We start from the raw sequence: 16,655 nt of genomic DNA, 5'->3' as shown, positions 1-16,655 counted from the left end.
ATTTATAGCATCGCCGAACAAACTCGAAGGCGAAAGCGGGGCATCCAGAAGAACAGATCTATCTTTATCCTTTATATCAGACAAATTTAACCACAAATGGCGCTCCGTGGCCACCAGGGCTGCCATAGAACGGCCCACAGATTTAGCCGTCTCCTTGGTGGCCCGGAGAGATAGATCTGTCGCCCGACGCAATTCTCGAATTGCGTCAGCACTAACTTCCTCACAATCATCCATGTCCCTCAGCAGGTCAGCCTGATACGCTTGTAATATTGACATAGTGTGTAAGCAACCTGCTGCCTGACCTGCTGCCGCATATGCTTTACCCACCATCATAGATGTGGCTTTTAATGGCTTGGTGGGTAACGTCGGGGCTTTCAGTGATGACGATGACTCGGGAGAGAGATGGCTCGCAAGCGTCTCTTCCGCCGGAGGCATCGTCAAATAACCATAGTGGGAAATATCTTTAATGTTACTATAGTTCAGTGTTTGTGGACTATGCACTCTGAAAGATGCTGGTTTAATCCACGATCTCCACACCTCAGTGTGGAGATTGGGAAAAAACGGCAGTTCCCGACGAGGAGGTCGTGTTTTTGATGGCAAAAAACGTTCATCTAAAAGACTCTTTTTTTTAAACAGTTTCAACATTATCAGATGGCCATTCAATATTTAACTTGGCAACAGCACGAGTTAAAACCTCCATAAGCTCCTCATCCCCCGAAATACGAGCTGGCGAACACTCGTCTTCAATATTATGTTCAACCTCCACGACATCCAGTTCCTCAGAACTGGATAGCCGCAACATTGGTGCCTCAGCCTGGGGAGGAGAAGCCGCAGAGCGGGCTCCTTCCTGGGCTGAAGCACCGGATTCAGCAGGTAAGGGTTGAGAAAGGGCGGGGCCCGTCTCAAACCCCGCTACTAAATCCATATGCGAACCCCAAGATGAAAGCCTCCGCTGTGCCTCGGCAGCAGTGGGACCCGCACCTCGGGGAACGCGAACCGAACCGTCCTCCTCAAAGAACGCCCGGCGAGAGCGGAGCGTCCGCAAGGACAGCTTAACACAATGCTCACAGTCAGCTCCCTCGAGAACTGACTGGGCATGCTCCACTCCCAAACAAAAAAACACAAAGCAGATGTGTGTCCCCACCCGTGATAAAACGAGGGTAGGGCACAACACAACGCTTGTATTCTTGCTTATTCGCCATTTTATATATATATATATTGAGTTGACAGACAACAATAAATATGACAGGGACAGATATACAGAGAGCGCTTGCTGAAGACAACAGAAGCTAGTTTGGTCTGATCTCAAGGGTGATTTATACCTTCCTGGTCGGTGACGTCACTGATGACGTTCCTTCGTTCCATTGGGCTGATTATACACGTGCTTCACGACGCAATCCCGCAGAGCGTTCCCACCGCGTCTCAAACGCAGCTCGAGTTCCCTTGAAAGGGAACGGCCCAGCGCGACATCCGACGGGTTTTCCCAGATCGCATCACATATATACATTTATATACAATTTATATATACACTTGCAGAATTTAGCTCCAATATGAATTAAACACACCTGAACCAGCTAATCAAGGTCTTCAGGATTACAAAGAAGTTCCAGGCAGGTGTTTTTGGAGCTGGTTGGAGCTAAACTCTGCAGGAAAGTGGCCCTATTGGAGTGGAGTTTGACAAATGATTGTTGGTATAGAGTAAGTAGGGAAAATTGGAAATAGCAAATGTGTGGTTCTGGGTAGAATATGTCATGGGTACTCATCACTGTTCCTGGAGATCTCCCTTTGTTTTTTTTTTGTTTTTTTTGATGGTCCACTTTAGACACTCCACTTACTAATTAACTTTGCATCTACATGTCATCTAACTTGCACTAGAGTATTAGTAGACTGTTAGTAGACTGTTAGGTTAGGTGTTATGGTTCGGGTTGACGTTGTTGAAAAGTTACATATAGTCAGTAGAATGTTGGGGGAGTATCAAAATAAAGTCTTAGCAAATATTAAGTAGAGTGCCTACTACTCTATTGAGAATTAGGGGCTGTTTACACGACACCGCTTTCAAATAAAAACGGAAAACTTTTATGTGTTTTGGCCATTCATTTTGCATGACAACAGCATTGGGTGCCTGAAAACACATTTTGAAAGTTCTGAAAATGGGTTTCAAAGTGCAAGTTTTTGAAAATGGTCTCCATGTAAACAACAAAAACGTGAATCTCTGAAGATGATGTCGTCATGCACATGTGTATTACTGTTATGTCTGTATTGTTTCATCGCCATCTAATGGCCTGGCAGCAGAATACAGAGTTTTTAGTCTTTTTCACGGATCCGTGAATGGGGATCATTTTGATAATTGTGTCATCTGTACGCGGAAAACTCAACTTCTCCGTTTTAAATCGAAATAAAGTGTTACCCTGGGTGTGTCTCAATCAGCTCCCCAGTTCAGTAAGTCAGGGTACTGATCAGGGAGCCTGCCATTTTATGGGCTGTCTCAATCTTAAAATCCTAACAGTGCACTGAAACATTCGCTCCCCAAAAAGTCCCACAGTGCACCTTGAAAACCAGGGAGCATCAATGCTCATTATGTTTCCTTAACAGAAGTTCTGAAACGCGAAACAAATCACGTGAAAAGTGTTTTTATGAACTATATTCTGATGTCAGGAAGTTTCTTGGATGAAGAAGTGAGTTCAAAGTACATTGAACAAAATTATAAACGCAACACTTTTGTTTTTGCCCCCATTTTTCATGAGCTGAACTCAAAGATCTAAGACTTTTTCTATACACACAAAAGGCCTATTTCTCTCAAATATTGTTCACAAATCTGTCTTAATCTGTGTTAGTGAGCACTTCTCCTTTGCCGAGATAATCCATCCACCTGGCATATCAAGATGCTGATTAGACAGCATGATTATTGCACAGGTGTGCCTTAGGCTGGCCACATTAAAAGGCAACTCGAAAATGTGCCTCTCGAAAATGATCTCTCAACTACTTGACTAGTCTGTGCAAGCCCGACTTACAACCCAGATTTACATCTGCAATGTGCTGATTTAAGAATGAAACTGTATACATAAGAATAACTTATTTGCACCGTTGTTTTTATTTATTAAAATTTTTAAGTAAATGTACCAGCTGTGAAACTATGGATGGGAGAAGGGGTTGAAAAATGTAATTGACAAAAGGGAAAGTTCACATCACTTTCACATCAAAGGTCATAATGGGCTTACCCTAACTACCCTAACCCTAACCCAAGGCAGGACTGGGCAATGCAAACAGGATCAGGCAGTGCAAGACAGGACTTGAGTGGTACATTCAAAGACGAACTGGCACACAATGAGACCAGAGCACATGGAGAGTAAGCGAATGCTCACAGAACCAAAACCAAATTAGACTGAAGTGCAGGAATCCGAACCCCATGCATGGCCTGAGTGAACTCAGAACCGCAGGCTCACCATGACAAAACAATAGGAGTGTCTGTGTCACCAAACCAAGAATAAACAGACAGAAGTGACAGAACCCTGACACCAAATACCCCCCCCCCCCCCCCCCCCCAAAAAAAAAAGCATAAGTGAAATTTTATGGTTGGATTTGTCATTAGCTGTCATGTGCCTTTCAGTACACTTTCAGTACACATGGAACAGTACACTGTTATGTTGACTTGTAAGTATATATTCTGTTTCATTGATGTAGCATGTGTAGAAAGGTCCAAATGTGTAAATCTGGCTTATGATGGTGGTTTGGTTGGATCGGAATCCATGTAATTGATTCCATGAAAATGACCTATTAATGGTCTTAAGAAGTTGTTGACTGTGATGATTTTGTAATGGTTTCATACAGGGAGGTTTGTTTCTGTGATCCTCAGGCATAGCTGCTATCACTGGGTCTGTAGAACTAGAAGGGAAAACAGATGTGCATGGAGACCAAAATATGCATATCTCTTATAAAGATATAAAATATCTTTTGTTTTTGGAAAGTATCTACAGGAATTCTTTTCACAATGCAAGTGACAACATTCTCATTATAAATAGTTATTATCTTAGAGAGGGATTTTCTTCGCTTTTACTGCAAACAAAATAAAGTTTGATGAGAAAATGGAGCAAAAAGGCGATGGAATGCATGGGAGGTGTGCTTTTGGTTTTGGAGGGGAGCCATGGTTGTCCCGTGGGGTTTGTTCTGGATATGCATTACAGTAGGGAAGTTTGTTGTATTCAACAAGGCATCTGAAAAAAATAAGGTTGGGAAGAAGCAGATAACAAATCTTCGATTCTGGGTTATGTAACAGTCAAATTGTTGTTTTAGGGTGTCTGCCGTTCAGTATTCCTCATGCCACTCACAACAGTTGTGCCTGATGGACTTCGGAAATGAAGAAGCAGAGTTCATACTCGTTTTTGAGTCTAATATGAATATATGTTTATGCTATTTGATGTTTAGAAGATGGGCATAAAATATTATTTTGGGAATAGGAATAGAATTAGAACACACACACACGTTGCGTTTTCATGTTTTATGGGGACTTTCCATAGACACACACTCGATAAAATATACTTTAATAAAACACAAAGGGTAACAACAATGAACATAAACCATAAATGTTAGTGCAGAATAATAAAATTGTGGTAGACTAAGGGCTTAAATACGCAAAGGAAGATCATTAACAGAACAGGGAACAGGTGAGACGGTAAATAGAAACCATGACAACTAATAATTAACTAACAGAGACAAAGAAAACCATGACTAGAAATTAAACAGAATAGCACAATGAATGAATGACTGTGACAATGAAAGAATAAGAACACTTTATTTTACAGTGTCTTTGTTACAGGTTACATGCTAACCAAAATATGCATAATTGCATGCAATTAACCATAATCCTAACCCTACAGTAAGTACTAGGGCTGGGTAAAAAATATAAATTTCTCGATTTTAATCGATTCTCATTTTTACGAAACGATATCGATTCTTAAATCCCAAGAATCGATTGGTCATCCTTTTTTCAGTTGATGAATGAATGTAACATTTGTAGCATGCATCCCATCCAATAAATCACAATAATCTTTGTGCTTTGTTACTATTGATATGAAACAAAGTCTCAGATTTCAAATTACTTTCATTTTCTTACGAAATTCAAAAACATAAGTACCGTTGGCGCTGTGACGTGAGATCGCTCTGGCGCAGCAGCAGCACGGAGCGCACGTGATCTTCTCTTCCGCCTTAATAATACCAGTTACCACGCAAAATAAACATGCATGAACATCTGAAAATATGTTAAAAGGTAGAGTACAACTTATCGAAATCCGTATCATGTGACAGGGAATCGCTCAAGAGCGTTGATTTCAATCGCTGGTCATTTTCAGACTGAAAGACATTGATGTCATATTGGATCAGACTGATCAAGGATTATGAGGAATTGCAAAGCAATTTTTGTGTCAGAACACATTCGATACGCAGTGATTGATAAGCCACATTAAATTATCAGTTCATCCAGAAATGTTGTTTATGTTTGTGCAGCAGTCGTTCATGAGAGGCTGCCACTTTACTTTCGTTTTGTTGTTTATTTTAATGCGTGTTAAAGGTTATCGAAATCCGTATCATGTGACATGGAATCGCTCAATCAGTGTTTCAACCGTGGAAAGACGTCAGTAAAGCAGCTTGTAAACAACGTCATGTAACGTCACATTTACCTCAGAAAAAACATATCCAGTGACCATAAACTCGTTAGTCAGCTAGAAAAATTAACTCTAGAGAGGAGCATTTTGCTAAATATATGCACTATATTACATATTCATTGTAATTTTTAATGTTCTTCAATTTTTAATGCATGTTTGAATAAATCTGGCAGGTTTTTATGACAGCCACCATTTAAATGTTTATATTTCATATATCTTTATTCAAAAAATAAATAAAAGTGTAATTTAAGTGTTTGTATACAAATCAGTTCATTTTTACCTTCAATTTTATAGTAGGCTAATGAAGCCTAGGCTGCAACTGACTCCCATAGTTTACAGCATTAGTTAAGAGATTTGTTTTCCTTGAGAAAATTTGCCATGTATTGTACCTGATATCCAAAATAATCAATATTGAAACGAATCGAATCGAAATAGAATCGAATTGCAAGCTTGTGAATCGAAATCGAATCGAATTGTGAAATTTGTGTCAATACCCAGCCCTGGTAAGTACATGTTATTAATTGATATTACTCAGCACTTAAATGTATAATTACACTGTAACAAGGACACCTTAAAATAAAGTTTAACCAAGAATATTTTGTAGAAGATCATTTTTTTTCCACAAATTATTAATTAACAACAACACCTAAAAAATATGTATGTTCTAGTTTGTCTTTTGTTTGACCCAGTACAGACATTTTGCAATTGTACTCACTGAAAAAGTAAAAAGCGGTTTTTAGAACGGAGTGCCACTTCAAAGCATTGTTTTGGAAGAAGATCGGGATACACCAGAATCACAGCCAGATTTCAGAGTTTACATTCGAAATCACAATCTCACCCCTGTTTGGGACCTCAATGAGAACACAATAAGCTTAAAGGAAGCAATAAAAAAGATGTCTTCCTATGAAACTTCATCGACTGGTGTTGCTGTAAAACATTATAATGTTGTGAAAATGAATATTTAGCAATATTTGTTTTATTTTTGTTCTGTTGATTTATTTTCCTTCTTTTGTCCCCCTTGACTCGTCAGAGACAATGTGCTCACAGGAAGTGTGCATAAATATATAGGCAGATAGGGTATCATGTATATACAATCTTGGAAAAGTTAATAAACACTTGCATTACGAAACCGAATTGAAGGATGTCAACCCTGTAACCTTGCTTATAGTAACCAGATGTGCAGCAGACTAGAGGCCCAATAAGGAGTGCCTTGCTCAAACTGGTGCAAACAAAACAGTCTACAGTAAATATCTGATGTGAATCTTAGAAAGAAATGCCTGGGGCAAATTTCACTCCAAAATCTAAATTAAAAACAATAAAATATATTTTGCATACATCAAATTAAGCCTATTTATCAAGTACACCCCCCACCATCCACATTCTCATTCGTATAATGCAAAAAAAGGAACAAAAAATATAATTCCAATTATCAAAAATGAATGAATGGGAAAATGGAAAAAAAATTATCAGGAACAATGAATATCCTGATTACAAACATACCCTAACAATACTACCGCAATGGTATATTTTTTCTTTGTATTATAATGTGTGTGTGTGTGCGTGTGCGTGTGTGTGCGTGCGTGCGTGCGTGCGTGTGTGTGTGTGTGTGTGTGTGTGATTATTAGCATGCTAACATGTAATTCTAGCTACTTATAAGTTATAAGTAATAAGTGTAATATACGGTGGCCGAGAGAGCTCAACGCGCTGCAACTGAAGAAAACACATGCAAATAGAAAAACACCTGCCAATTAAGAAAACATATTCATCAGTTTCACAACACATGTGTGCTCCAAATACTCACAACACAACCAAATACAGAAACGCGCTGCAAAAGTTCACAACACAAACAAATACAGAAACGCGCTGCAAAAGTTCACAACACAACCAAATACAGAAACGCGCTGCAAATAGGACAGAACACAACGGAAATGTTTCCGGGGAACCCAATAAGTGACGGACCCGGCTGGGACGTGCTTACAGCTGTCTACTTTTATTATTATTTAATTTTTTTGCAAAACATACAGAGATGACACGTTTATGACATACAACTTTGTATACAATATACAAAATGTATTTACAATATGTTCAATGTCATAAGAATACTAAAAAGAACAATGAGCTGAAGACTAAAATAAATAAATAAAAAAAGAGAGAGAAAAGGAACATGAGGGAAAGACATTAATCTATACATCAGTTACATTGTACACATTTTGTCATGTTAAGTTTCATAAGAAATGTTAGAATGCAGCTAGGGTCCAAATATGAGACAGCAAGTTTTAAAGTTGAGACACTCACACACAGATATAACGCATATTTTAAAAACGTTGTTGTATAAAATGTATATTTATTTGCAACAGTTATGTTAACAGCAATAATACTATATTTCTGATAAGAACAGCTATTCAGCTGATGGACACGCGCTGCGTTGTCATGGGAACATCCCAGGTGAAAATAATGAGGAAAATATTACGTTGTCTTTCGTTGCTCCCTTCATCAACATAATGGCACACAAGTGCCCCGCTCCCTCCAAAGTGCCCAATTCAAGGGCTCTGCCGTCTGCCCTTTTAAGAGAGTAGGGCATAGGTAAAGCTCACGAGCAATAAGCACGTCCCAGCCGTCCGTCCGTCACTTATTGGGTTCCCCGGAAACATTTCCGTTGTGTTCTGTCCTATTTGCAGCTCGTTTCTGTATTTGGTTGTGTTGTGAACTTTTGCAGAGCGTTTCTGTATTTGGTTGTGTTGTGAACTTTTTTCAGCGCGTTTCTGTATTTGGTTGTGTTGTGAACTTTTGCAGAGCGTTTCTGTATTTGGTTGTGTTGTGAACTTTTGCAGAGCGTTTCTGTATTTGGTTGTGTTGTGAACTTTTGCAGCGCGTTTCTGTATTTGGTTGTGTTGTGAACTTTTTTCAGCGCGTTTCTGTATTTGGTTGTGTTGTGAACTTTTGCAGCGCGTTTCTGTATTTGGTTGTGTTGTGAACTTTTGCAGAGCGTTTCTGTATTTGGTTGTGTTGTGAACTTTTGCAGAGCGTTTCTGTATTTGGTTGTGTTGTGAACTTTTGCAGAGCGTTTCTGTATTTGGTTGTGTTGTGAACTTTTTTCAGCGCGTTTCTGTATTTGGTTGTGTTGTGAACTTTTGCAGCGCGTTTCTGTATTTGGTTGTGTTGTGAACTTTTTTCAGCGCGTTTCTGTATTTGGTTGTGTTGTGAACTTTTGCAGCGCATTTCTGTATTTGGTTGTGTTGTGAACTTTTGCAGCGCGTTTCTGTATTTGGTTGTGTTGTGAGTATTTGGAGCACACATGTGTTGTGAAACTGATGAAGATGTTTTCTTAATTTGCGGGTGTTTTTTTCTATTTGCATGTGTTTTCTTCAGTTGCAGCGCGTTGAGCTCTCTCGGCCACCGTAGTAATAAGTACTTGTTTCAAGTATTCTAAAGTGTACTACTTTTTCAAGGGAAACTTAACTGGGAGAAAAAAATGTTGATGTGTGCATAAATCATGTACATATAAAGCATTTTTTTCAGTGTTAAAACTGCAAGATTTGCTCTTACATGCATTCTTCATCTCTTTTTCTGTAGGTATGGTGTGATGCAGGCACTCAGGTGTTTTTCTCATATGCCATGTGTCAAGGAGTCCTCACAGCACTGGGCAGTTATAACAAATACAACAATGACTGCTACAAGTCAGTAACCTCCTGCATTAATGTTCAGCACCCCGCCCATTTCACTCCCTGATTCATATAACAGTCATCATTTATTAATGTATATTCTATGTTTCACAGGGACTGTATAGCACTATTTTTTCTGAATAGCGGCACTAGCATCTTTGCTGGGTTTGTGGTCTTTTCTATTCTGGGGTTCATGGCCCATCAGCAAGGTCTACCCATAGAAGATGTAGTATCATCAGGTATACACTGCATTACCCTAGTATGTATATTTTTTTAACATAAAAAAAAAAAAAAAACAAACTACACCAAAATCTACTTAAAATACATTTACTAAGTATACTTCAAATCCATTAACATATTTATTGACATATCACTATGTCAATAAATATGTTAATGGATTTGAAGTATATATATCATATATATATATGTGTGTGTTGTGTGTGTTGTGTGTGTTGTGTGTGTGTGTAAATGGAATGTCAACAAAAAAAATGTGTGTAACAAAAAAAAAATGTCACAAGAATGACTGGTTTGCACAAATCCCAGATCGGAACCTCACTGAACGCTTTTGGGATGAATTGGAAATCCAATTGTGAGCCAGACCTGTAGTGTATTATTAGTCTCTTGCTATGTTGGTGATGACCACTAGAGAGCATCTCAGACCAACACTTGTGGCTTGCATAGTCTGAATGTTATTTTGGACACAACATATTGATGTAATTTCTTGATAAAATTAGATTTAAAAAATCAGATAAAAAAATAAATACATTTGAAATATATGAAATATATATATATTTTTAATTTTTAATTTTATTCTTTTCTTGCAGGTGCTGAATTAACTTTCATAGCATATCCTCGAGCCCTCTCTCTGTTACCCGGACCTCAGTTCTGGTCTGTTCTTTTCTTTCTTATGGTCCTCCTGCTGGGCCTTGACAGCCAGGTACAGTTATTCAACATCACTTATGCACATATAGTATATCATTTTTTAGACTTTAGGGTTGACCACAAGTGTAAAGTGTTATATTTATGTCTTTTAAAGTTTGTGTGTGTGGAGAGTTTAGCCACAGCTCTCATAGACCTGTTTCCTGGAGTTCTAAGGAAGCGGCGAAAGCTTTTGGTGTTGGGAATCGCCGTCATCTTCTTCTTACTAGGGCTGCCATTCATCACAAAGGTATGAAGAAGAAGATAGATCGATAGATCGATAGATAGATAGATAGATAGATATTCTCTAACTTTTATTTGTGCCATATTGTAGGGAGGAATCCATTTGTTCACTGTGATGAACACCTATGGCCTGAGTGGAATTAACTTGCTCTTTATCGCCTGCTTTGAAACGATTGTTGTCGCATGGGTCTATGGTAGGAGACATTAACACTTTCCTGTGAAATACCTATTTGACATAGGGTACAATACTCTGTAAAGTATGAAAATCTTTTATTGAACATTCTTATTGAACTACATTCTTTACAGTATATATCAAATACATACAATTATAATGTACTATATAATTATTACTATGCAATTGCATTGTATTATGACTATTCATAATGTGTTACAATTGTTAGTGTTTATTGAACATTCTTAAACAATTTTACAGAGTAGTTTAAGTTGAGTGAGTATTTATTTTTTAACCCACACACACATGTTGGGTTTCCATGTTTAATAGGCACTTTCCATAGACACAATGATGTTTATCCTGTTCAAACTGTATATTCTATCCGCTAACCTTACTCCTACCCTTAAACCTACCCATCACAGAAAACTTTCAGCATTTTTACATTTTCAAAAAACATCACTTAGTATAATTTATAATCTGTTTTCTTCATGGGGACCAAAAATGTCCAAATGGACATTTTGTCCCCTTAACATGGGTTTAAAAGGACAACACACACACAAAACTAAAACTGTGTAATAACTGCAATAAGAAATACATTTTTGAAATGAGTGTAAAATAAACAAGAAAAAAAAAAATTCACAAAAATGACTGGTTTGCAGGTGCAAACCGTTTCTACGACAACATTGAAGATATGATAGGATACGCACCATTCCCTGTGCTGAAGTACTGCTGGCTCTTCATTACCCCTCTCATCTGTGCCGTGAGTTCACATTTTGTCTCTAGCACTGTCTCACTCTTCGGTAACATTTTTTGTTTACTGTCCCGAAATCTGTATAGTTTTCTCATTATTTTACCATTGATTTTTTCACGTTTCATTGACTATTTCACATTTCATTGTTTGATGATTTTTTTTTTTTGGTCTTCTGTCTCTTATTTTTATTGATTTTTTTACACTCTTTTAAAAACGACTAGTGGCAATCTATAACTAGATACATTTAGATTTACCCATTTAGCTGACACTTTTATCCAAAGCTATTTTCAAATGAAAAAAATATATTCAGTGGTCTTTTTGAGGCTGGTTTTGCAGAGCTCATGCAGGCTTTTTAAGGTACATTAACTATATAGTATGTTCAGGAAGTTACATGTATTTAGTTTATAATATGCACATTCATATACAACATAGTTGATTAACCATTGTGAATTAAATTCTTTATCGAATCCAGTATACATTTTGAAAGTACAGGAATGTGTTTCTTTTTTGCCCTCAGTCTACCCTGCTGTATAGCCTATCTGTGTCTTCAGTTGATCAATTTGATCAACACTGGAGTTACAAGTTTGCACCTCTACTCACAGTCATTCCTATGGTCTGCATCCCAATCTTCCTGTTCATCTCTTTAAGAAGGGTAAGAGAAAGCCATTAATCAATCCAACCCATCCGTTCATAATTCAGTCATGCATTCATTCATTCATTCATTCATTCATTCATTCCTCCTTTTTCATGTATCTCATTTAAATCCATCTGTCACAGCATCTGTTCTCTATTCTTAAGTACTGATATTGATTCATTCTCACTCCCAGCTCATCACATATGGATGCTAGGTTAGGACATCTTGATGTCACTTTTTAACGCATAGGGTACCCCTTTAGCGTCAATTTTCACTAAAATAGTCCAGCTCAAGTAAGCTTAGTGATGGTTCATTTCTGTTGTAAAATGTTATTCATTTAGTTCATTTATCTATACAGCCGCTCTGGAGAAAACAATGATGTCATAGTCCAGCTCAGTTCAGTTGTCATACAATTCACATTTCATTTTACACTTATTTGTATAGCGCTTTTCACAATACATATCATTTCAAAGCAGCGTTACAGAAAATGCATGAGTCTACATTACAATTTAGAGTGATCTGTTATCAAAGGGTGACTATGTCCAAGTTATGCATTTTAGAAATGTGCATATACAAATCACACAGTTTGCACTAATGTATTAATTGAAACAATGAGCTCATTGAAGTAATGAATACATGTTTGTTAACAAATTAACATAGAAAAATGTAGCATTGGTGCATGTTGATTCATAGCTTGCTTCATCTAAAGTCTTCGCAGGAGTTGGCGCAGTCTCTTCACAGGTGTTGAGATCCAAACTGGAGCTGACATGCTCTCTAGTTACCTCAGGATGGGCATCCCGAGATAAAACAGAAAAGCAAATGGAATATAATTAGCGTAGCTGCTGTTCATAACATTAAGCAAAGATAATCATGTGCATTTGATCTGCGATATCTGAAATATAAGGTTATGAGATGCATCTTTAATCTAGATTTAAACTGGGAGAGTAAGTCTAAGCCCCGAACATTATCAGTAAGGCTATTCCAGAGTTTAGGAGCCAAATGTGAGATTGCTCACATCTCGACCTGATCGAGGTTCTGATGTACAACCAAAAGATCAGAGTTTTGTGATCTTAAAGAGTGTGATGGATAGTAGGGTGATAGAAGATGCCCAGAAGATAGAAGAAGCTAAACCATTTAGGGCCTTATAGGTCAGTAGCAATACTTTGTAATTGATACGGAGCTAAATAGGTAACCAGTGTAGAGATGATAAAACTGGTGTTATATGATCATATTTTCTTGACCTAGTAAGAACTCTTGCTACTTCGTTTTGGACTAATTGTAGCTTGTTTATTGAGGATGCAGGACATCCAGCTAGTAATGCATTACAGTAATCTAGTCTCGAGGTCATGAATGCATTAACTTAACTTTTCTGCATCAGAAACAGATAGCATGTTCCAGAGTTTAGCGATGTTTCTGAGGTGGAAGAAGACTGAAATATGATTTTCAAAAAACAAGTTGCTGTCTAATATAACACCCAGGGCTGCGTTTCCCAAAAGCATCGTAAGCCTAAGTAGTTCGTAAAAACGATCGTACGACTGATCTTAATATTACGGTCTGTTTCCCAAAAGCATCGTAACTTAAGTAGCACTTAAAAATCATCGTAGATCTACGAGTGCTCTGAAGTAATCGTAAATCCCCAAGTGCATCGTAAGAAGACAGAGTTATGAGGTCACCTGCAGGAAAAACGGCAGATTACACTTTTATCTAGATTTAATAGATTACACTGCAAAGTGAGTACAAATATAAGATTTTGATTGTACTTTTTTATTGTACACTTTATTGTACTTGTTTTTTGTTTAAATGAATGTATAAATTAAATAATACAAAAAGGAAGAAAAAATACACATCTAAATTAAATGAATGAACAAAAACAAAAAAATCATAAAATAACGAAGTAATGTGGGAAATATGCTTCAAAGACTGGGCAAAATATGGATAAAAAAAAAAAAAAAAACTGTCAATGACTTGCACGAAAAACAGCCATATTGGGCATTTCTTGCAGACCACCTTCCCTGATCTTTGAACACCCCGGGTTGCGGTTAGTTTGCAATGTCCACCCAGATGTTTTGTTTTTCCTTATTTGTATGGTGTCCTTTAAATCTGTTAAAAATAACATCTTTGTTTCGCTCTATCTCCTGTAAAATTAGGCCTACATTAATTTAATCTTTTTTGAAAGGTATCTTTTCTTTTTTTTTTTCTTTTTTTTTTTTATAAATTTTGTCAGTAGGCTATCTCCGCCTGAATGTAGACTTTAGACTTATCTTGATTGCTAATCCACAGATGATGATTATTAGGTTAAATCTAATAATTAAGGCTAAACGTTCAGAATACGATTCCGTATACGGTTATATTTCAGCACTTCGCGAATGGACAGCGACTCTTAAGTAGCACGTAAAACGCGTTCTCGCGCGTTCATGTTAAGTGCATTTTTGGGAAACGCTAGTGGAATTGCTGCGAGCGTTCGTAACCTTGCACGTAGAGAGCGCTCTGAAGAGCTAAGATACATCGTTATCGGGAAACCCGGCCCAGGTCTTTAACTGTAGAGGATAAAGTTACAGGACACCCTTCTAAATGCAAATTGTATTCTAAGAGATTCTGTGTACAGGTTTTTGATCCAATAAGTAATACCTCAGTCTTATCTGAATAGAAGAACATGACAGGTCGTTCAATATTTGATATCTTTTACACACTCTGTCAACTTGGATAATTTAGAGATTTCATCTGGTTGTGATGAGATAAGATGAGATGTATTATCGGCATATGAGTATTATGAACTACTGGATTATAAACATGGAAACTAATTCCATGTTTTCTTATAATATTAACAAGTGGCAGCATATTGAAAATAGCAGAGGGCCTAACACAGATCCTTACGGCACTCCATAATTTACTGACGTTATCTAAGGTTTTTCCCTTTTAAAAAGGCAAAATAGTAACAGTCTCATAGGTACAATCTAAACCACCTTAATGCCTGTTCCTGAATACCAGTGTAATTTTGTAGTCGATCTAAGAGTATTTTATGATCTATAGTATTGAACGCAGCACTAAGATCAAGTAAAAGTAGTATTGAGATACAGCCTTGGTCAGAAGCTAAAAGTAAGTAATTTGTAATTTTATTATTATTATTATTATTATTTTATTTATTAAACCTTTATTTAACCAGGAAGAGACTCATTGAGATTAAATGAGTGTCCTGGCCAAGACAGGCAGCAGTACTATACCACACATACAGTACATACAAAATATACAAAAACACTAAAAACATAAAACAACTAACACAGCAAATCTTTCAAAGTCAACTACAATCCTAAAAACACGCTAGGTAAAACATCTGCAGCCAGATGTGGCTGCCTCCATGTCAATCAACAACCTCTTAAAAGCGACCAATGAGACGAGCTCAGTAAGTTTCATGGATTTCTGTAAATTGTTCCAAGCAGAGGGAGCCGCAAACTTAAAAGCCTTTTTTCCTAGCTCAGTTCTGACCTTTGGGACAGATAGCAGGAAAAGATCCTGGGAACGAAGATTATAGGACCCGGTACTATTTATACTGATATAGGTCAGAAGGTAGGGTGGGAGGAGACGTAAAATAGCCTTGTAGATGAAGATAAGCCAGTGTTGAAGTCTACGTGTTGATAGAGAGGGCCATCCAACACGTTCACACAATTCACAATGGTGAGTGAGGGCCTTCATACCAGTGATGAACCTCAGAGATCCATGGTATACAGTGTCCAGTGCATGTAAACTTTGAGATGACGCATGCATATATAAAACATCACCATAGTCAACTACAGACATAAACGTGGCAGCGACCAGCCTCTTTCTAGATTTGAACGAAAGGCAGGATTTGATTCTAAAGTAAAATCCTAATTTAAGTTTTAATCTTTTTGCTAGCTGCTGAATATGAAGGCTAAAAGAAAGAGATTCATCAATTAAAATACCAAGATATCTATACTTAGAAACACATTCAATTTTCATACCCTGGGAAGTAAGGATTGACGGGAGATTTGACTTAGATTTTGAATTTGAAAAAAGAAAGAAATTTCTTGAAAAGAAATTTTAACGAGCACAGTTATCATACTGCGTATTAAAGCCCGGAAAAATCGCGTTGTAATCCAAACATTGTTCATTGTAGTTCTTGGAAAGTGGATTCTGTTAAATAAAATATCTCTCTTTGGAGTGGACTTTGAGCTTTAAAGACCTTGCAGATCTTTTTTATGCTCAAACAGCAACATCACACACTAGCTAAAGTTGAAAAAATGAAAAAGCATAATAGTGCCCTTTAAAGGAAATTAATGTTCAATCTCCTTTCCATCTCCTCAGGGTCGTGACATCATCACCCCCTCTGGTGACCTGAAGCAGCTCCGACCAAACAGTCCACGCCTCACACTGTTTAATCGTGTAATCATTAAAGCACAGAGATCTCGACACATTCAGGAAGATGGAGCAGAGAAAGCAAACACAGAACACACCAGTGGAGTTTGAGAAGGCAGAACGATGATTTTATTTACAGATAGGATTATATAAAAAGCCATAACATTTTATTCATATTAAATAATATTTTTGACTTTAATATGATTTGTTAATTTAAATATAAACTAGGTAAACTATAAATTAGATT

General features: G+C 37.3%; 1 protein-coding gene across 1 annotated transcript in view; it reads left to right on the top strand.

Annotated features, from left to right (window-relative positions):
• slc6a1l (solute carrier family 6 member 1, like) overlaps positions 1–16,655 on the top strand; it is a 65,036-nt gene that overhangs the window by 14,223 nt on the left and 34,158 nt on the right. Inside the window, exons 9-16 of the mRNA XM_082167470.1 lie at positions 9,231–9,334; positions 9,434–9,558; positions 10,144–10,256; positions 10,356–10,487; positions 10,572–10,674; positions 11,312–11,412; positions 11,921–12,055; positions 16,358–16,513. Of these exons, the coding sequence (XP_082023596.1) occupies positions 9,231–9,334; positions 9,434–9,558; positions 10,144–10,256; positions 10,356–10,487; positions 10,572–10,674; positions 11,312–11,412; positions 11,921–12,055; positions 16,358–16,513 (969 nt within the window). The remainder of the gene's footprint in view (positions 1–9,230; positions 9,335–9,433; positions 9,559–10,143; positions 10,257–10,355; positions 10,488–10,571; positions 10,675–11,311; positions 11,413–11,920; positions 12,056–16,357; positions 16,514–16,655) is intronic.

Source organism: Leuciscus leuciscus (genome assembly GCF_965113295.1).
Source record: "Leuciscus leuciscus genome assembly, chromosome: 4".
Taxonomy (NCBI): Eukaryota; Metazoa; Chordata; class Actinopteri; order Cypriniformes; family Leuciscidae; genus Leuciscus; species Leuciscus leuciscus.
This window is presented reverse-complemented; position numbering and strand designations above follow the sequence as displayed.